Source organism: Globicephala melas, chromosome 4, assembly GCF_963455315.2.
Source record: "Globicephala melas chromosome 4, mGloMel1.2, whole genome shotgun sequence".
Classification (NCBI taxonomy): Eukaryota; Metazoa; Chordata; class Mammalia; order Artiodactyla; family Delphinidae; genus Globicephala; species Globicephala melas.
Window position 1 is genome coordinate 87,399,758 of NC_083317.1, and position 21,366 is coordinate 87,421,123.

The 21,366-nt window shown below is 33.4% G+C and overlaps 1 protein-coding gene across 1 annotated transcript in view; it reads right to left on the reverse strand.

Annotated features, from left to right (window-relative positions):
- The window catches only part of PIK3CA (phosphatidylinositol-4,5-bisphosphate 3-kinase catalytic subunit alpha), a 115,777-nt gene that overhangs the window by 8,499 nt on the left and 85,912 nt on the right, over positions 1–21,366 (reverse strand). Inside the window, exons 7-20 of the mRNA XM_030863124.2 lie at positions 19,406–19,511; positions 18,771–18,923; positions 18,540–18,674; positions 13,186–13,310; positions 12,297–12,378; positions 11,296–11,460; positions 10,975–11,078; positions 9,372–9,543; positions 7,084–7,190; positions 6,444–6,565; positions 5,527–5,605; positions 2,040–2,210; positions 1,316–1,433; positions 808–959 (exon numbers count right to left, since the gene is read on the reverse strand). Coding sequence (XP_030718984.1) covers positions 808–959; positions 1,316–1,433; positions 2,040–2,210; positions 5,527–5,605; positions 6,444–6,565; positions 7,084–7,190; positions 9,372–9,543; positions 10,975–11,078; positions 11,296–11,460; positions 12,297–12,378; positions 13,186–13,310; positions 18,540–18,674; positions 18,771–18,923; positions 19,406–19,511 — 1,791 coding nt within the window. The remainder of the gene's footprint in view (positions 1–807; positions 960–1,315; positions 1,434–2,039; positions 2,211–5,526; positions 5,606–6,443; positions 6,566–7,083; positions 7,191–9,371; positions 9,544–10,974; positions 11,079–11,295; positions 11,461–12,296; positions 12,379–13,185; positions 13,311–18,539; positions 18,675–18,770; positions 18,924–19,405; positions 19,512–21,366) is intronic.

Genomic DNA, 21,366 nt, shown 5'->3' on the forward strand with positions numbered 1-21,366 from the left:
AAGTAATAAGAACAGTTTGGTTAGTATGGAGTAAAACGTGTTAATACCTTCAGGTCTCTGCTCAAATGTCACAAAGTTAGAGAGGCCTTCTTGGACAAAACTATAAAATACAGCATTCTTCTCCCTACTCCTCTTACCAACACTTTCTGTTCCCTTTACCTGACACCAGAATGTGAACTCTGTGAGTCCATAAGCACTTTGTTTACTGCTCTATCATCAGCCCCTAAAAGAATGCCTGGCACATTAGCAATTTAATAAGGATTTATTAAATGTATGAACTGGTCCATACTAAAGCCTCTAGGGATTAGGTTAGGGCCAGGACTGAGTTATAGATAAAAGAGAATTTTATAAAAGGTTTTTAAAAGTACTTTAAGGTTTAAGATAGACTAATGATACCCCATATGGTGGTTAAGAAAAATTATGAATAAACATGGTATTGATGGTTGACTGAATTCCTCAGATTGTATGACTAAAAAGTGTTGTTTGAAGCACTATACATGATTTGTTAATAAAGAGAAGGTGGAATCCAATTTTTAAACGGCAGTGAACAAAAACTTTTAATGTACTATGAAGTTTAAGGATCACTTTCTTTTTAGGCCTTAACTAAATCAATAAATTAAACTGGTTTTTCTTTCCATTTCCTTCACAGCATTACACAATAAATAAATAAAAATAAACACAATAAAATATCCAGTTTATGCTACAATGTTAATAAAACATTTATTTTTAAATTGCTTGAAAAATATCGATTGTTTTGGTAGAGCAGCAAGAATTCTTTATTTTGTGCTTTTGATGTCTTGAACTTACCTCTCAAATTCTCTTGTCTTTGTGCATTCTTGGGCTCCTTTACTAATCACTATTAAGAAATCTTGTGTCAAAACAAATGGCACACGCTCTCGTTTATAACCAAATTTTTTCTTCTTGTGATCCAAAAAGTGTCCAAAATCTATATGAAACAGCTTTCAAAAATAAGAAATTATGTTATAGTTTGACAAATGCAGAAATACAATGTCCTGAATTAGTAAATTTAAGAATGTCGAGGGACTTCCCTGGTGGTCCAGTGGCTAAGACTCCGTGCTCCTAATGCAGGGGACTCGGGTTCGATCCCTGGTCAAGGAACTAGATCCCACATGCCACAACTAAAAGATCCCTCATGCTGCAACTAAAGATCCTGCATGCCACAACTAAAAGATCCCACATGCCGCAACGAAGATCCCGCATGCCACAAATAAGACCCAGTGCAGCCAAATAAATAAGTAAAAAAATAAATATTAAAAAAAAGAATGTTGACACATTTAAAAGAGGAAGCTATTACTTGTCCATCATCTTTAACCATGATGTTACTATTGTGACGATCTCCAATTCCCAAAATGAAGGTAGCAACACAATATCCAGCACATGAACGTGTAAATAGATCGATGGCTGCATCATATCTACAAAGAAGAAATAAACAACTTTGAGTTAGTATGGAAATACAGAATGATCCAGTCCAAACTGGGAAAAGATGGTCAAAGTTTTTAGTAAAGTCTGTATTAAAACAATGAAAACAATCACTGACATTAGGGGGAGGAAGTAATTATGTTTGAAGATCTGAGGAACTCTGGGATTCTCAAGTGTTCAAAGGTTTCTAAGAAAATTTCTAGATATTCTCTGACCAAAGCATAATTCTTCTTATAGTGAAAAAATACTTATGTCATTAAAATAAATTTTTTCTAATCATTTTAACAATGAATTAGGAGTAAAATTTTTAATTTTAATTAATTTAACCTTAGCTTTTAAAAAAAGAATAAGCACTAAGAAAAACACATTTTAGATTCTTAAGGTGAATGTACAGGATTTCACCAAATTATAAGCAATTCTGCTCATTTAAACTCAATAACCTCAAATATTTCAAAGGTTGAACATATCTTTTTCCAATGTAAATACAGTTTTTTTTTTCTTTTCTGGTCTAACTCAAAGAAATATACACAACCATTAAAAATCTTGTCTATCAGATACAAACTTCTACTAGCATAGAAAGAAAAGAATAATAAACTCACATTTCTCCCTTGTTCTTGTCTTTGAGCCACTGATGTAGTGTGTGGCTGTTGAACTGCAGGGCACCTTTCAGGCCTCCTTTACACTGAATTTGCATAATAGTGTGAGAATTTCTCACCACCTCAATAAGTCCCACACAGTCACCAATGGACAGACAACCATAAGGTAACATTCTGAAAAAGGAACAAGACTGCAGTTAAATGATGGGATTTTAAAACAGCAAATATTTTATCTTTTTTTTAATGTGAAGATCTAATTGGTTTTATTAGGAGATTGATGAATCGAGCATCATTCCATCTAGCAACTCGAAGGGCGCTCCCTAAAATAGCAAGGCTAATACAGGAATATTCTATTTGCAAATTTTTCATGCATGACCTTTACTCCTTTAACCTAGTTTTACTTTTCTTTTATTACAACATGACAAATATTCCTAGAAAAATCAAATTATCTGCCATCATTTATTATAACCTCCAACTGTGAAAGCATTTAATTGTATATGAGAAAAGCATGAAGAAAATTATTGTGGCTATTCAAAGTTTATAAACATTTATGACTTTAAAAATAATGGGTGAATTTAAAGATGTTTAACTGACATCTAAACAATACCTTAGGGTAGCAGTTCTCAAGTTTTTGGTTTCAGGACTCCTTTAAACTCTTAAAAATTATCAAGGATACCAAAAAGCTTTTATTTATTTGGGTTATATCTATTGACATTAGACATTAAAATGGAGAAAATTTTAAAATTAAAATATTCATTAATTCATTTAAAGTAATATTTATACTCATTTATATAAAAAATACTATCTTTTACAAAACAAAAACCCTAAAAACAAACAAAAAAAACTTAGAAGAGTGACATTGTTTCCCATTTTTTCAAATTTCTTTAATGTCTGGCTTAATAGTATGCAGCTGGCTTCTCATGAATGCTTTTGTATCCAATCTAATGCAATGTTTTGACTGAAGCATATGAAGAAAATCTGGCCTCGCACAGATATGTATTTGGAAAAGGGAGTAATAGCCTTTTTCAGATAATTGTACATATTTTTCTTTCCTACTGTTCCAAAACTTGACAAGAGATAGTTTCTTAAGTTGCAATGTGGAATGTGAAACCATAACAGTAAACTTTTCATACTCTGTTACATGAAGACCCATTTGTTTATCTTGCCTCTGAATGGAATTTCTACCCATATATGACTTTATAATATCCTATATTGGTCATTTGGAAGATATTAGTTCACTGAGTTATGGAGATCTTCCAAATGTTGATCTCCTTTTCATTATACCAACTAAAAAAAAATCACAATTGTTAACATTATCACTGATCTCATCAGAAAAGTCTTTAATTTTGGGGAAGCTCATAGCAGTAGATACAAGGTTTTCAAAATTCTAATTTTTACTTGAAAGCTTAAATTTGATTTTTGACAACAAATACTGTCAGTTGTTCTCCCTGAAGAGTCTCATATTGTTCATTTTCAAGAAAATGTTTACCAAATATCCATGTCTGAATAATCATAGCTTGTCTGTTAGTTATTCTTTAAGTAAAAATGATGTTCCATGATAAAAGCAGTTAGTTTAGCCCACAACTCAAATAACCCACCAATGATTTTTCCTTGATACAACCATACTTTGGTGTGCAGTCGAAGTGCTTTATGGGTATTTCCCATTCATCACATGTAATATTAAAAAGCACATGTAATCAAGGGTAGAGATGTGAGGATTTAAAGAGACAATGGAAAAAAAGCACCTAATATGCCCATTGGCACATAAGTACTGAAGTATGGTTTTTCTTGCTCTCCTGTTCTCATATGCTACTGTCCATTCTTTCCACCTTTCCTGTACTTCCTAAATTCCTAAAAGAGTAACAGTCTAAACTTATTTTTCTTTTTTCACTTAATTCCTTGTAGCTTAATTTCTATCACTCTACTGACTCAACTCTTCTTAAAGCTAACCATGAATCATCAAATCCAAGGCCTTTTTCATAGTTCTTATAACTCCTGAAGCACCTGATACTGTAAACTGTTTGTGAATCTCTCCCCTTTTCTGGGTTCTGTGAATCACTTACTCTGGTCTTCCTACCCTTTTGACCATTTTCCTTGTGGAATCTTTTCTTCTATCTGCTCTGGTAAATAAAGGAATTTCTTAAGGTGGTACTCCTGAGCATTTTCTCTTAATTTTATTACTGTTGAACATGCTCATAGTTTAAAGCGTTACATAGTCCTACAAGCTTATTATTAAAGATATTAAACTTTATAAAAATTTTAAATGTACTTAAGTTAAATTTACTTAAGTTTAATTTTAAATTTACTTATTAAGTTAAAATTTAAATTTATATTAAATTTATATTTAATATTTATATTAAATATAAATTTAAATTTAAATTTAAATTTACTTAAGTTAAAAAACGTAACAACTTTCCAAAGATACAACTTACTTTCCAACGATCTAGCTCATTTAACTTTAGATACTTTTTTGTATAGCTCATTTAACTTTAGATACTTTTTTGTATAGCTACTAATTTACAATTAAATATTGTAATTACCAGAGTTACAGACAAAAGTACTTTTGAAGAGGGTGGACTTTGCCTGAATTTGCAAAGGGACAAGTAAAAGAAGGATAAAATATTAGACACAAAAATGACTAGGAGAAGATGTGGCAGGATAGAAAACTTGGAGATGATGCTGATAACTGGGAAGGTTGGGCAGAAACCAACAAAATGGCAAAAACTTTAAGATTAGTTGCTTTCATAAATTTTGCTGAAAAACTGACTCAAGATTAGAGAATTTATAAAGTTTTAGAATTAGAAAACTTATATAATGAAAGAAACCTTCTTTTAAACTCTTTAACTTCTGAATAAAAAATGGGGCCTTTTGTGTCTCTTGTCTCCTATGTCCTGTTCCTAAATACAGTTGGCCCTCTATAACTGAGGATTCTGGATACTCGGATTCAACCAACTGCAGATGGAAAATATTTGGGGAAAAAAATCCAGAAAGTTCCAAAAAGAAAAACTTGAATTTGCTGTGCCCTGGCAACTATTTACATAGCCTTTACATTGCACTAGGCATTATAAGTAACCTAGAGATGACAAAGTATACAGGAGGATGTGCACAGCTTATATGCAAATACTACGCCATTTTATATAAGGGACTTGAGCATCCGTGGACTCTGGCATTGGCGGTGGTCCTGGAACCAATCTCCTGCAGATACCAAGGAAAGATTGTTAGTGACCAGTTGCAGAGTCTTTATCAGCTTATTGGAAATAGCTCTTCTTACCTAGCTGAATCTCATTAGCTATTCTAAGCCAAGGAAGAAGAGGACAAATAGAAAGTACCACAGTGTAATCAACTAGTGTTAATTATCACTCCATACATTTATTTATAGATATATGCCTCTATATTGTTTATAATTAATATATTTTACAATTAAAATTTACTAATGGTTTACTTTTTCAGGATAACTTTCAGCATACATGTTGTCTTATTGGTTACCTACCGAAGATCAAGACCTTGATTTTGCCATATATTTTCCATAATGCGAATAATCTGAAGTGTTAGCATATCTTGCCGTAAATCTGAAATTCAAAGAATATGTATACCAACACTTAATGCCACAAGCACAAATTTGAGTATCACTTCATCACAATGTTTTCAAACAGAAAATATACAGAACTATGTTTGCTCTTCAAAATAATCTGTAAGGAAGCAATAATCTTAGTCTTTAACCCATTTCTAAAGTATCTGCATAAACACATCTGTATAACAATGTAGGATAACGTGGCATGTATTTCACAAAAAAATTAAATTAAAATATTTAAATTACTTATTTTTCTGAATCCTTAAACTTGAACATGTTTATATTAAAATATTTGGATTAACAGAATTCAGCGCTGAAAGGTCATTTCCTAATGAAAACCCATGAATGATACATTTGTTTAGTATATAAAAATGTATTCCCCCACAGCCTGTTCTCCAAATAAATTAGGACCTTCTTTTATGATTCCTCAGCAGACTACACTTTTCCTTTGTACCAGGGTTGTAATTTTGTTTTTGTAGTTATTTGTTTAATGTCTCTTTTCCCTGCTAGACTGTAAACTCTATAAGAGGGCAGGGATTCTGTTTTGTGTATTCTTACAACTTCAGGGCCTAGCATGTCAAATATTTATGGAGTGAATGGATACACAGCTGAACAAAATGATTTTCAGGCCTTCTGATTCTAAACCTAGTACTTCTTTCCTTTTCAATAATTATAAATACATATTCTAAAGGTTAAGACATTTGCTTAATATTATATATTTTACCACATGCATATTCCTTAAACGGCTTTCAATAATCTTCAGGGTTCATAAATATCCTGTGTATAAAAATATAACTAAATTCATGCATCATAAGTCCATTAATATTCTTCCTTACCATCCCCATTTTTAAAGATGATCTCATTGTTCTGAAAGAGTAATTCTGACATGATGTCTGGGTTCTCCCAATTCAACCACAGTGGCCTTTTTGCAGAGGACATAATTCGACACTCTTCAAGCCTTTAAAATAGTTGAAAAATTTACTAGGCACCTTAGCTTTGTTATTCTTTGTAGCCTCAATTTATTTTAAAATATATATACTATACAGCTTTTTGAAGTGTTATATAACAATTTTAAACTTTCTCCTCAGTTTTATTTATGAATTAATTTCTGAGGTAGTATAAAGAAAAAATACATATTAAGCTTAAAAATTTCTTATAAATGGAATATGAATTTTCCACAAATATAGGGACATCTCATTTGTTTTACAGCTATTACATTCCATTTCTTATCCAATGATACCAGAAATTCTGGCCATAAAAAGTTTTAAATTCTATTATTAAAGTAGTAAAAACTCATTCTGAATAAATGCAGGTCTGAACTTAAGAAAATTTTACTACTCTTATTTTGCAGGGTAGGAAAAGGAGAGAGACAAGCATATATTATTGAACACAATGACATTCTGACTTTTTCAAGACGTTCTCCAGAGAAAGTACTTGTTTAAATGTATCAATAAAACTTCCAATAAAGTACCTTACCTGAGATTTCCCAGCTGATGAGCAGGGTTTAGAGGCGACAGAAAGCCCTGTAGAGCATCCATGAAATCTGGTCGCCGCATTTGCTCAACTAAAAATTTCATCTGTACCTGATAAATGAGCATAATCATGGTTAGAAGTTGATTTGATAAAGGTAAAACTAATTGCTAATCTCTTTTATACACTGGAACCTCATTATTGTGTAGTCTTTGAATCCATATCCTGGATTGGCTGCATTCTAATTAGAAGGGTTTCTATAACACAGAGCGCACAACTCAGACAGAGAGGTGAGAGTGACAGTACTGTGCACTTTCCTGTGACAAAAGCTCTGCATGCTGACCGAGGCAGTGTTCTGGCTCTAGAGCAGGGCTTGGTCAACTATGGCTTGTAAGTCAGTTGCCAGCTTTTGTAAGTCAAATTGCCTTAGAATATAGTCATGCCCATTCACTTAGATATTGGTGCTTTCACACTAGAATAGCAGAGCTGAGTAGTTACAACAAACTGCATGGCCTACCAAGTCTAAAATATTTACTATCTAGCTTTTTAAGAAAAAGTTTGCTGACCTTTGTTCTAGAGGAAAAACTGTGGAGATATCACATTAGCTTAATAACCTTACTTTTAAGCTTTGCAGAAAACACCACATTCTCTGTTCAATAAAAAAGGTCTAGTGAAAAAAGAAATTGTTGGGAAAAGTCTCATTCTATACTCAAGGTTCTAGTACGTAAGTGGAAAGAAACATCCTTTTTTAATCACTTTTTTAATCCACTGTATCACAGCCAATCTGTGATATGAAAACTTCACTTTAGAAGAAATGCTTGTATTTACAAATTTAACTAATATCTAATTTCTTTTTTCTTACCTTAGTTACAATATAATAAATTTTATTATTTCAAAGCAGTCTAATTTCTTCTTGCTCACAGTTCCAGCAGCAGAAACAATACAATTATTTTCTAATAACCTGTATTTGAACTTACATACCACAATTTCAATAAAATCAACTCAGTCACATACTGTATGACATTTAGATTAATACAGTAACTTTCTTTTTAAGTTGTTTTTTTCTTCAAGCAACATTAATGAAAATGTTGAAAAAATGTATTCAGTACTACTAATTTACATTGTCTGTCCTTTGGGGACTCACTAATAAACTGGGATTTTCTTTTTTCATTTCACTACAGGTGAGGAATGATCTCACTTTTTACTGTAGGGTGTGTTGGACTGAATAAAGGATAAGGAGTAGGAAAAGGTCATGAAAACCTTTACATTTCATGTTCCTCAGGTACACTAAGCAAGACTGCAGGTGACTCAAGTGTGTGATATATTTACTGTGTGACTAAGAGTCCATTTTAAACTTAGAAATATAGAAACTAATTTCTTTCCACTCATTTTCAGGGTCATTATTAAAAGAAAAGAAATGACACAGAGTAAGGAAAAATCATTTTTAAGACTTAGGGCTGGGACTTCCCTGGTAGCGCAGTGGTTAAGAATCTGCCTGCCAATGCAAGAGTCACAGGTTCGAGCCCTGGTCCAGAAAGATCCCACATGCCACGGTAAAACTAAGCCCATGTGCCACGACTACTAAGCCTGCGTGCCTAGAACCCATGCTTCGCAACAAGAGAAGCCACAGCAATAAGAAGCCCACACACCACAACGAAGAGTAGCCCCTGCTCGCCACAACTAGAGAAAGCCCGTGCGCAGCAACGAAGACCCAACACAGCCAAAAAAAAGACTTAGGGCTAAACAACAAGGTCCTAATGTATAGCACGGGAACTATATTCAATATCCTGTGATAAACCATAATGGAAAAGAATATAAAAAAAGAATATATATATGTATATAACTGAGTCACTTTGCTATACAGCAGAGATTAGCACAATATTGTAAATCAACTATACTTCAATAAAAAAAATTAAAAAAAAGACTTAGGGCTATATAAAAGAGAAATGAAGGGAAAGAGGAGGGAACTAACATTTACTGGGCACCTCCCATGTTCTAGGGACTATGAGAGGTGCTTTGCATATCTTGTATGATTTAATTCTCACATCAACCCTATGAGGAAAGTATTATTCCCATTTTACAGATGAGGAAAATGAATCTCAAGAGACTAAATAATGTGTCTAACATTACATTGCTTGGATCCAAATCTTAATCTGCCTAATTCTAAGGCCCTGCATATATACTGGGCATATATACTGGGCTCTCATATACTGGGCTCATATATACTGGGCTCTCAAATAACCCTGCCCCACTGCAATGAAGGAGTCTGAAAAACAAACTGAAGAGTCACATACCTTTTGTGTTTCATCCTTCTTCTCTTGTTTGAGAATGTCAGTTAAGTTAATGAGCTTTTCCATAGCCTCAACCTGCCTATTCAGGTGCTTCAAATACATCCCACATGCACGGCAATAGGACTCCAAAAGCAGGCCAAACCTCTGACTAACTGTTTTATTGTGCATCTCAGATCTAAAAGGTCAGTGGGGGAGAGAGAGAGAGAGAGAGAGAGAGAGAGAGAGAGAGAGAGAGAGAGAGAGAGATTTTAATGAGTATACACATAACCTTTTTTAAGAAACCCATTTTCTAAATTCAAAAAATGTTATAATCATGTAACTAATACTAACTAATACAATCATACTAACGAATGACAGGTTTTAAATCATTTAAAACCTATCATTTAGAAGCAAAACAATTAAGAGTTTCAGGTAGTTCCTGGAAATATAAATTTTTAAAAAACTAGATTTTAGGTTTATTTCAACTACTTTTCATTTACTAATCTTAGCACAAAATACATAAACATGAAAAAAGGAAATTAGGCACAAAAATAATACAATGAATAGAGAGGGAGTGAAGAGCTCAGTGAACACTATTTGACTCTTCTGGCATACATGTCCCTTTTCTGTACTGTGTCTGAATTTAAGTTATTCTTAAATTTATTTTATTTATTAATTTTTGGCTGCATTGGGTCTTTGTTGCTGTGCACAGGCTTTCTCTAGTTGTGGAGAGCGGGGGCTACTCTTCATTGCAGTAGGCATGCTTCTCGTTGAGGTGGCTTCTCTTGTTGCAGAGCACGGGCTCTAGACGCATGGGTTTCAGTAGTTGTGGCACGAGAGCTCAGTAGTTGTGGCACGAGGACTCAGCAGTTGTGGCACGAGGGCTCTCGGGCTCTAGAGCGCAGGCTCAGTAGTTGTGGCACACGGGCTTAGTTGCTGCATGGCATGTGGGATCTTCCAGGAGCAGGGATCGAACTGGTGTCCCCTGCATTGGCAGGTGGATTCTTAATCACTGTGCCACCAGGGAAGTCCCTGAATTTAAGTTATTTTAAACCTAGTTTCTAGATTCCATTTTAAATTTATTTTAACATTTAAAAAATCATGTTAATTACAAATCTGTTTCTAAATTTATAAAAAAGTGCATGGTTTATGACCTCTCACTTTGTGTATTAGATATAGCATATTCTGCAAAATATTTTTTATTCTTAATTAGCTTATTTTCTAGTAAGAAACTTGGGATATTTGTCATTATTGTTCTGAATTCCAAGGCAAGATTTTTTGGGGGTGGGGGGATATCTTAATCCACACATATGGTGAAATCAATTGCAACATTAATCTGGACCTAGCAAATTTTACTTTGCTTAAAGTAGAATCAAAATCTTTAAAAATATTTTAGCTCTCATTCTTGTATAAAATTTAGTTTTAATTTTACTGCTTACTTAATGTTAAAGAGAAAAGGCTGAGGGAAGTTCATCACTGGTACAATATACTTTCAGTATGGAAAACTCTTCTAGACAAACAAAAACAACAGTATATAAGTAATACATATTTATACATCAACTGAGAATACAAGTAATATATATATATATATATATAAAGAATTAAATGGGAAAATAATTTGACTTACTTTAAATGCCAAAAGAAAAAGTGCCCAATCCTTTGATTAGTCAATGCTTTTTTGAGTAAAAACCTCACAAGTAGGTTATCCAAATACTGTTCATATTTTAGGACCTATGTGATTAAAAACAAACAAACAAACAAAAATAAAAACAACTCTACATCAATCAAGGTCAGTTTCTGCATGGTTGGATTTAAAGAAAAATTTTTTAGGAAGAAAACAGATACTACTGGTAATAAAACTGACTTTTAAAAATGCATAAACCCAGCTAATACAGTAGGTGTTGGAAGGTGCATGGATTTAGAATAAAACATTATTTTTCTATTTTACCTGTACTAGCTGAATTAGGTACTGAGAAAGTTTGTCATCTGTTAAATATTTTTCTAAGCATCGAACAGCAAAACCTCGAACCATAGGATCTGGGTAATTGCAGTCCAGAAGCTCCATAGCCTGTTCAGGTTTGATTGGAGGCCAATCTTTTACCAAGCAGTACATCTGTGTATGAGTGAGATAATAGATCATATTTAAAAACCAAAGATAGTTGTGAATGAACCCTCTTAAGACATTATCTTAATTTCTTATTTTAAAATTAGATAAAAGCCCCCCTTATGAATTCAGTGCTTAAAATGTTTAGTTCTAATTAATTTTATCAGTGGAAGTTATGTAAACAGTATTTTTCTCTACTATACAGATCTTCCTCGACTTACAATGGGCTTATGTCTTGATAAGCCTATCATAAGTTGAAAATATTTCAAGTCAAAAATGCACTTAATACACATAATCTACTGAACATCATAGCTTAGCCTAGACTACTTTAAACATGCTCAGAACACTTACTTTAGCCCACAGCTGGGCAAAATCATTTAACACAAAGCCTATTTTATAATAAAGTGTTGAATATCCCATGCAATTTGTTGAACACTGTACTGAAAGTGAAAAGGAGAATGGCTGTATGGGTACAGAATAGTTGTAAGGATACTGGTTGTTTACCCTCATGATCATCCGGCTGACTGGGAGCTCTGGCTCGCTACTGCTGCCCAGTATCAGGAGAGACTATTTTACCACATATTGCTAGCCTGAGAAAAGATCAAAATTCGAAATTTGAAGTATAGTTTCTACTGAATGCATCTCACTTTCTCACCATTGTAAAGTAATAATATCTTAAGGTGAACCATGGTAAGTCGAGGACCATCTGTATTATCATTATTAATTAATTTAAAACATAGTCTATTTCATTTCTTACACTTATGCAGACTTTCTGAGAAAAAACAATTTGAATGACATACCAAATTTGTGCAACAGTTATTCAGTAATCTCAAACATGCATTTACCTGAGCTACTTCATCTCTAGAATTCCATTTAACAGACAGAAGCAATTTGGGTAGAATTTCAGGGATAGTTACACAATAGTGTCTGTGTGGAAAAGACAAAACAAAACAAAACAAAACAAACATTCTTACATGTTATTCAAAAGGCCTAGATGTCTAAATTTGTGACTATGCAATCTTTAAGAAGTTCCAAACACTTTTAAAACTTCTTACCATTACTAGCCTTCTTTAAAATCAAAACAAACCTGTGTTTAACATTATAGCTGCACATATATGTACATAGATACAGTTATAATGGCATGGAAGACTAAAGGAAAACCCAAATGGAGGACAGGTATTTAGGGAAAATTATGAATTTATGTTATAACACTATATAGTCCCTATTATTCATCTACTTATTCGGCATGAACCATGAGAAGAGTTACCACTTCTACTGTGGTCACTGGACAAAATTTATGTTTAAATGAACTTTCTGCAGAAATGCACTGCAACTGCCTTATTTAAATAAACCAGGGTACACTTACCAAGTTGCAGGATAATTTCTTCAGAAGTGAAAATAAGTATTACTTTAAGGAAGTGTAAGAAAAATGGAAGGAACTCCTAAAAATGAAAATATCTAGACCAATTAAATCACAACTAAATTGATCTAAAACTAAGGATTCAGAATTTTAAAAAAGCCTTCAATCTGCAAGGTTATTACCAATGCAGCATGATTTTCTAGAAATACTGATCGATACCCACAGTTCAAAAAAGGATAATGTTTGTAATTAAAAATCATGTAAATCATGCTTTATTTACTCTAATAGGTTAATGGCAGAAGCATGGCAAGATCAGCCAAAGTCAGTTCTTTCTTCTGAAATAGAAGGAACAGAGACTCTATCTTAACACTTACCTGTGGCTCCACAGAAAATCTTTCTCTTGCTCAGTGATTTCAGATAGAGGATCTCGTGTACAAATTGCTCGGAGCTGTTCTTTATCATTTTCTCTTAATTCATTGTCTCTAGCTAGTCTGTTACTCTGTAAAATAAAGTAATATCTTATATAATTTTCTTTGCCATACCCCCCCTCGATTCATGAGTGATCTGCAAAAAAAGAAAATTAATTTTCAATAAACTTTACATTGCTTATTAACTGTTAAAAAACAGTTTATTCTCATTGCAAGACTTTATTTTCAGGGATGGGGAGAACAAACTTAAGACAGTTATTTGTGGAACAAATCCAATAATTTACTTGGTTAACATTACCACCAACCAAAGAACAGTTAAGTGCCAAAATCAATCAGGGATAAGGCTAGATTTGGATACTAGGGGGTGGTAGTGAACAATTTACTTCTCTTCCAGATGAGGACCCTTCCTAGTATCCTATTAACTAATCTGCTAATGTTTCTGGAATAAGACAGAAAATTAAAAAGTAAAATAATAAAATAAAAATATAAATTCTTTCATAATCCTTCCCTGAAAATATCCTTATAATCACTTGCAAGGCTTTCTAATTTTAAAAGTAAAAATAAGGGAAAAAAGGAGAAAAAAAAAAACATCCACATTAAAACACTGCACATTGAATGTTTGGAAACGAAAAAGAAAATACCATAACTTTTGGTGTAATTCCAATATTCCAGGTAATGTATTTATTCCCTTTAAATACAAATTTATTAACCGCATAGTGAATAATTATGAATGCATATTAATGTATCATGCAAAACACACACCCCTTAGGATGAGTTACACATATTCCGATTGGCTAAAAATGAAAGCAGACATCCATGCTACTTGGTTTTTATACATTTAAATATTGTTAATTTATCCAACAGCATAAAGAAATATTACTGGCACATATTCACTCAACAAATCTTTATTAATACATGTACTGTGAACCTTGTCCTGTTCTTACTGTTGGGTTCAGAAAATAGTAAAACACCCTGTATTAACAGAGCCTCTATTACAGTGGGAAATTAAATGAACAAATAAAAATACTGGAGTAGATATAGATAAGATACTCTGGGTGTTGTGACAGAGAAGGACTGAGTGGCTACTTTAGACTGGGTGTTCAGGAATGGCCTTTGAGAAGGTAATATTAATTTGTGATCCAAATGACAAGAAAGAACCATCCACACTAAGACCAGGGAAAGACTACTGCAGATGAAGGAAACAGTGAAAGTGCCCCAAGGAAAGAATGAGTTTGGTGTGAAGGAGGAACAGGAAGAAGACCAGGGCGTCTGAAGTCCAGTAGATGTGGGAGAGGAGTGACAGGAGGTCATGTTCAGAGAATGTAAAATTTGCAGGTCAGGGTAAAAGGTCTGGATTTTACTTTTAGCAAAGCTATTTCAAGGATGAATACTATTACTTGATTTACCTTTTATAAATATTATTCCGGTTGCTTTGGGGAAAGCAGGAGACCAGTTAGGAGGCTACTGCAATAGTCCAGGTAAGAGAATACTTAACCCTCAACTCATCAGAAAAAGGAGTCATTAAAACTTATCATCTGGGTTCCAATGGACTCTTAGTTCTTTTACTTACTGATTTTTGTTTATATTTTTAATACAAAATAACTTAAAGAAGAATAAAGTGATGGTGAAAAACAATTTTATTAGACATCCTAATAGGAATATAAACACAGTAAAATCAAATTTATAATCCAAAATGGGCAACATACGTTGAATGCAACAAACTTGCTCATCAACTGTCATGTGTGAGCCTGAATATATCCATCTTGTGAATACTGATTCCAGATTTCAAATACATATCTAGTAACTTCTAGTTTATCATTACTTCTGGTATTTCTTCTCACATTTGCATTGTCAAAATACTTTTGAAAACTTTGATGACTCATAATTTTATTGAAGAAAGGACAACCATCTTCTTTGCTTCATAACTGCAAAACATTTCTATTTTTTGTACTTACAGATATCAGAATAATCAATCCAAGGATTTAAAAAATTTCTACATCACCTTTTTCCTTCCAGTCATTTTTATACATAACTGCCTGCAGCATTTATCTACTTACTAAGTAAATTCTGATGCACAACATCATAAAAGATGGAAAGAATACTGCAAAAGATGAGGTGTGGGCTGGGTTCTTGCTAAGAAATACTGTGTGATAAAGTCATTCCTGCAGAATGACTAACTGATGTTAGTCATTTTTTGTCCTTGGAGATATACTGTTCACTCATCGTTTCCTGAGTTTGAGAAAAATTCATCTAGGATATTGTCATCTGATATTTCACTTACATGAACAATTTCAACATCATCATTCAAGCCTGGAATAGTGTGGTTCTCAACTGGGGTGATTCTGTCTCCTCTAAGAGGAACCTTTGATACTGTTTGGACACATTTTTCATCATCACAACTTGTGGCGGTGGTGGTGCTGGCATCCAGAGGGTGGAGGCCAGGGACGCTGCTAAACATCCTGTAATGCACACAACAGGCCCTACAACAAAGGAGTTTTTGGCCCCAAATGTCAGCAATGTCAAGGCTGAGAAACTTTGCTTTAAAGTGCTATTATCTGTCTCTTTGTATTCATACTCTGATTTGCTAATAATTATGAAATATTTTCCTCTGTCAATTTTCTTCTCTTTGGCATTATCAGTGGAAAGGGAAAAATTCTGAATTATTAACAGTATTCAATTAAAGCCTAAAAAATAACAGCAACAAAACACTACAAAGATGGTGTTTGTAGACTTCTTTATACATCTGGAAAGATGATGCAAAACGCTGGGCTATGCAATAAGAAGACTGAAGGATGATGTACTAGTGATGATTTATCTCACTACTGTATCATCCTTCTAGGCTATTTTATCCTTTTATATTTTTATATTATTTTAGTCTTTTTTTTAGCATAGTTGGAATTAATGAATAATGATGAAATAGTAAAATGTTTTAAGATATTGGAAAACTAAGATCCTATTATTGTTTCTAAGAGTTATAAAAGTTTTCAATAGATCCAAAGGTAACTGAAAGATAGAGTCAGTTTTATTCTATTATAAAAATAAACAAGGACTTCCCTGGTGGTGCAGTGGTTATGAATCTGCCTGTCAATGCAGGGGACACGGGTTCGAGCCCTGGTCCGGGAGGATCCCACATGCCGTGGAGCAACTAAGCCTGTGTGCCACAACTACTGAGCCCGCATGCCACATCTACTGAAACCCACGTGCCTAGAGCCCGTGCTCCACAAGAGAAGCCACTGCAATGAGAAGCCCACGCACTGCAATGAAGAGTAGCCCCCGCTCACCGCAACTAGAGAAAGCCAGCACGCAGCAACAAAGACCCAACGCAGCTTAAATATAAATAAAATTAAAAAAAACAAAAACAATGGATAAGGGTTCCAATTTCTCCACATCCTCACCAACACTTGTTATTAAAAAAAAAAAAAAAGTTTTTCATTTTTCTTTTTGAAATAAAAAAAATTCTTCTAAGGAAGAAAAAGTCATAAAGTATCAATCCTTACAGAGTTAGAACTGCTCAAAAAGGAAACTCAAAAGCTAAAATTGGCTCCAACAAGCCCTGATGGCAAACTGAGTTCAATGGCTGAATGTATGAATAAAATAGGAAATAAATGAGTTTCCAAGTATGTGACTTGACTCTTGTAATTCAGTTAGTTTAAAGGTATAACTAATTGGATAGGGTTATGGACATTTTATGGAAATGCTCATCAGTATTTTACCCCCAATTTCAAAAGTAAGGAATTCCTGTCTAGTTAGAATGGTTAAGAGTAAAAGACTTAATACTAATTAAACAGTGACACTGGATAACTTATTTAAACTCCTTAAGCCTTTTCCTTACTGGTAAAATACGAATTATAATAGCACCTACCCTCATAGAGACTGCTTTTAAGATTAAATGAGGTAATACGTGAAAAGTAATTGGTATGGCATTTGGTATATGGTAAGCACTTAATAAATGTTAGGTATATTCAAAGAATTAAACTTACAGAGTAGGGTTTTTCAAGAAAGAGAATCCCTTTTTAACGTCAAAAAAGCTAATTGTTCCATAAATGACAGAATTCAGTAATGATTTTAAATTAATTTCTACTTAACAAAATATCTTCTACATAGTTCTGAAAGTACACAAGCAGGAAGATTATTATTACTATTATTATTATTCTGTTTACAAAAGGGATTGGTAAACTCCTTACTGAGAATACAACTAATAAAGTTAAACTAATAAAGTTCCTAAGCATAGGATTCCAGGCTACCCCAGGGTGCTACTATTACTGTTACTGGGGGTAGGCCTATCTCAAGACCCACATTCATTGAATGGTCTATCTATAACCTTTAATTAGGCCAAAGAAAATGGTGATAAATTAGAAAACTGGGGAAAGAGACAGCAAAGAACAAAAATACCTCTCTCTCAGTACTGACACTTTTGCCCTTGAGAAATAAGGGAGAGTTTATGATCTTATTTATTTTTTTAACATCTTTATTGGAGTAGCATTGCTTTACAATGGTGTGTTAGTTTCTGCTGTATAACAAAGTGAATCAGCTATACATAAACGTATATCCCCATATCTCCTCCCTCTTGTGCCTCCCTCCCACCCTCCCTATCCCAGCCCTCTAGGTGGACACAAAGCACCGAGGAGAGTTTATGATCTTTGAACGCAGTTATACTGCGGTTCAAAAGTTACAGCCAAGATCAGACAAATAGATCAATATTTAAACTCCATTTTATATATATTCTTTTCTAGCATGTCTGGACTATACTGGTATGCTATTTCCTCTGCTCCCTTGCTCAACTAACAACATACTTATACCTTGATTTCAAGTTCAAGGTTATTATCCCAGAGAGGTCTTTCCTGAACCCAAAATACATTAGCCTTTCTCCCCAAAGCCCTATGTTAGTCATTCTTGACACACTATTGTTTCCTTCATGGCACTCACCATGATTTATGATCTTATATTTCTGCTTTTACCAGTTTCAGGCCTATTTTCACCATTAGACTGTATAATCAGTGGAGGTCTCTTTAGGTCACAACTTTATTACCTGGTACCTATCGTATAATAAATATATACATATAGTCAGTATTCAATAAATATTTGTCAAATGAGGCAGGCTAAACTAAGAAATGGCAGAGCTGCAGTAAAAATATTAGCATACAGTATTTTATTTTATTGCAATACTGTTCTAGAGCCTGAAGTATCTATTCGAGTGTGACTAAAACACATGAAACCTTCTCTATACAAAGAGTAACAGTATGTAGCCAAAAGCACTGATTATGACTGATACTTAAGGAAGACTCAGTGATTTGCCTTACCAGTCCTGCATGGGAATAACTAAATCCTGCTTCTCGGGATACAGACCAATTGGCATGCTCTTCAATCACTGACATATCTGGAAACTTTACCACACTGCTGAACCAGTCAAACTCCAACTCTAAACATGGAGTTTCCTAAGAGATGGAATAAAAGTTATTATACATATTACATTTGACTGTCACACACACAAAAAAGAAAAAAAATCTTATTTATGATAATAAAAAGCTTACTTTATTTGGATTTGATCCAGTAACACCAATAGGGTTCAGCAAATCTTCTAGTCCATGAGGTACTGGCCAAAGATTCAAAGCCATTTTTCCAGATACTAGAGTATCTGTGTAATCAAACAAGTTTATATTTCCCCAGGCCAATGGACAATGTTCCTTAACAAAACAGAAAAATGTTCACTACTCTGTAGATTAAATTATAAAATGCATTTCAAAATATTGATACTCTTCTTTCCCAGAAAGGAGAAATCAACAACTGTCTTTTTCATGGTATCTATAACAAGTCACATTAATTTTTTCAAAGTATAAATAGTTTCTTTCCTTTTTCCCATTTGAAATTACATGTATTTTTTAATTATAAATAGGAAATATGAACCAAAGGAAGCAAGACAGATATTTGTATGTAGTCACTCTGCAAGTTTAAAAATTTTATCAGTATGAACTCAGGACATATTCATCATAAAATAAATCCTGGAAGCTCTATCAAGCTATTCTTCTTTAAATAAATATATTATTTTAAAATGCTTATTAATTTTTTAAACAAAGAAAAAATAATATCCATTTCTTGAAAAAGTTCAATCAGCAGTATAATTAGGAGTTTTTAGAGGTGAATGATTGTTCCTTTTGAAATACTTTACCTCTTTAGCACCCTTTCGGCCTTTAACAGAACAAATAGAAAGGCAAAGTCGAGCAGCACGAGGAAGATCAGGAATGTATATATCGTAATTCAGCCATTCATTCCACCTATGAAAAATTAAGAAAAAAATAATTTACCAAAAAAGACTTTATCTAGAGTATATAAATGACCCCTACAAATCATCAAGAAAAAGATAAATCAAATGAAAACCAAGCCAGAGATTGACTGGAACAAAGACTTCACAAGGTCATATTTAAATGGCTAATACACATGAAAAAGTAGCCAATATCAGGACTTCCCTGGTGGTCCAGTGGTAAAGAATCTGCCTTACAATGCAGGGGACGTGGGTTTGAACCCTGGTCAGGGAACTAAGATCCCACATGCCGCAGGGCAACTAAGCCCGCAGCCACAACTACTGAGCTCACGTGCCCTGAAGCCTGCGCGCCACAACTAGAGAAGAGAAAACCCTCACGACACAACTAGAGAGAAGCCTGTGCGCTACAACTAAGACCTGCAGCCAAAAATAAGTAAGTAAATAAATAAATGTTTTAAAAAAAGAAAGTAGTCAATATGTCATTCAAAAAATGCAAAATAAAAGATATCACTATAAAAAAGAATGGCTAAAACTGTAAAGACTGATGATACTAAGGGGGTGGTAAGGAGGTGCAGTAACAGGAAATCTCATACATGCTAGGGGAGGTGTAATTTGTACAACCAATTTGGAAAGCATAATCTATTAAAACTGAACCATGACTCAGCTCCACCTCTAGGTATAAAACCACAGAAATGTATGCATTTTTGCACAGAATGTTAATAGAATTATTTACAGTATCCCCAAACTTCAAAAAAATTCAAATGACCAACAGTAGAATAAATGGTAGTATATTCATATAATATATATGCCATATATAATGGCACACTATATATCAACAGAAATGAACACCAGTTATTTACAATATGGATGAAATCTTACAAACATAATATTGAGTGAAAGAAGCTAGACACAAAAGAATATCTACTCCTTCAGTCCATTTATATAAAATTCAGGAACAACCAAAACTAACCAATAGTGTTAGAAATCAAGATAGTAGTTATCTTTGGGGAGGAGAGAAGATTAATGGATTGGGAAGTAGTGTGAGGAGGGGTTTTTGGAATGCTGGTAAATGTTCTAATTCTTGACCAGCACAGTGGCTATATAGGTATTCTCACCTTGTGATAATTCACTGAACTGTGCAATTATGATTTATGCATTTGTGCTATATTTCAGTAAAAATAAAAAACAAATTAGCTTATAGAAGAGGCAAAGAGAAAAGGGAAACTAAGTAAGATAAAATTAGATTTCCTATTATGATTAAAATTATATTTAATTACTTTTATATATGATGTAGTTTCATCCAGAAGAGCCCATTAATTTAAATAAGTCAGTATGTAAATAAAATAAAGGATACGTAAGGAGAAAGTATGTAAATTTTAGAGTAACTAACTACTTCACAAGAGGTAATAAAACTTGACATTCATAATAAGGAAAGCATAAGAAGCTACTACAACAAGTGATGATAAAAATTATTCAAATTTTTATGATAAATTCCCTTCAATTTATTGGATGTTACATGCGAAATTATGTCTATATTTGGTAAACATACTGGTAAAGAGCGAAGTATAATAAGAAGTAGTTTGTTTTTTTTTTTAATTAAAATCATTATAGTAATGGCTAAAAGCTTGGACTCAGAAGTCAGACTACCTGGAGTAAAGTCTTGTTTCTACTATTTTACTATATGTGTAACCCTCACTTTGTGTAACCCTCGCTTTGTCTGTTTTTTCATGTGTGAAATGGGACTAATAATATTACCTACTCTCAGAGAGTTGTTTTGAAGATTAAATGAGATAACATAAGTAAAGCACTTAGAACAGTAACTGGTCCATGTTAAAAGCTCAAGTGCTAGATATTAACTTTGAAAACTT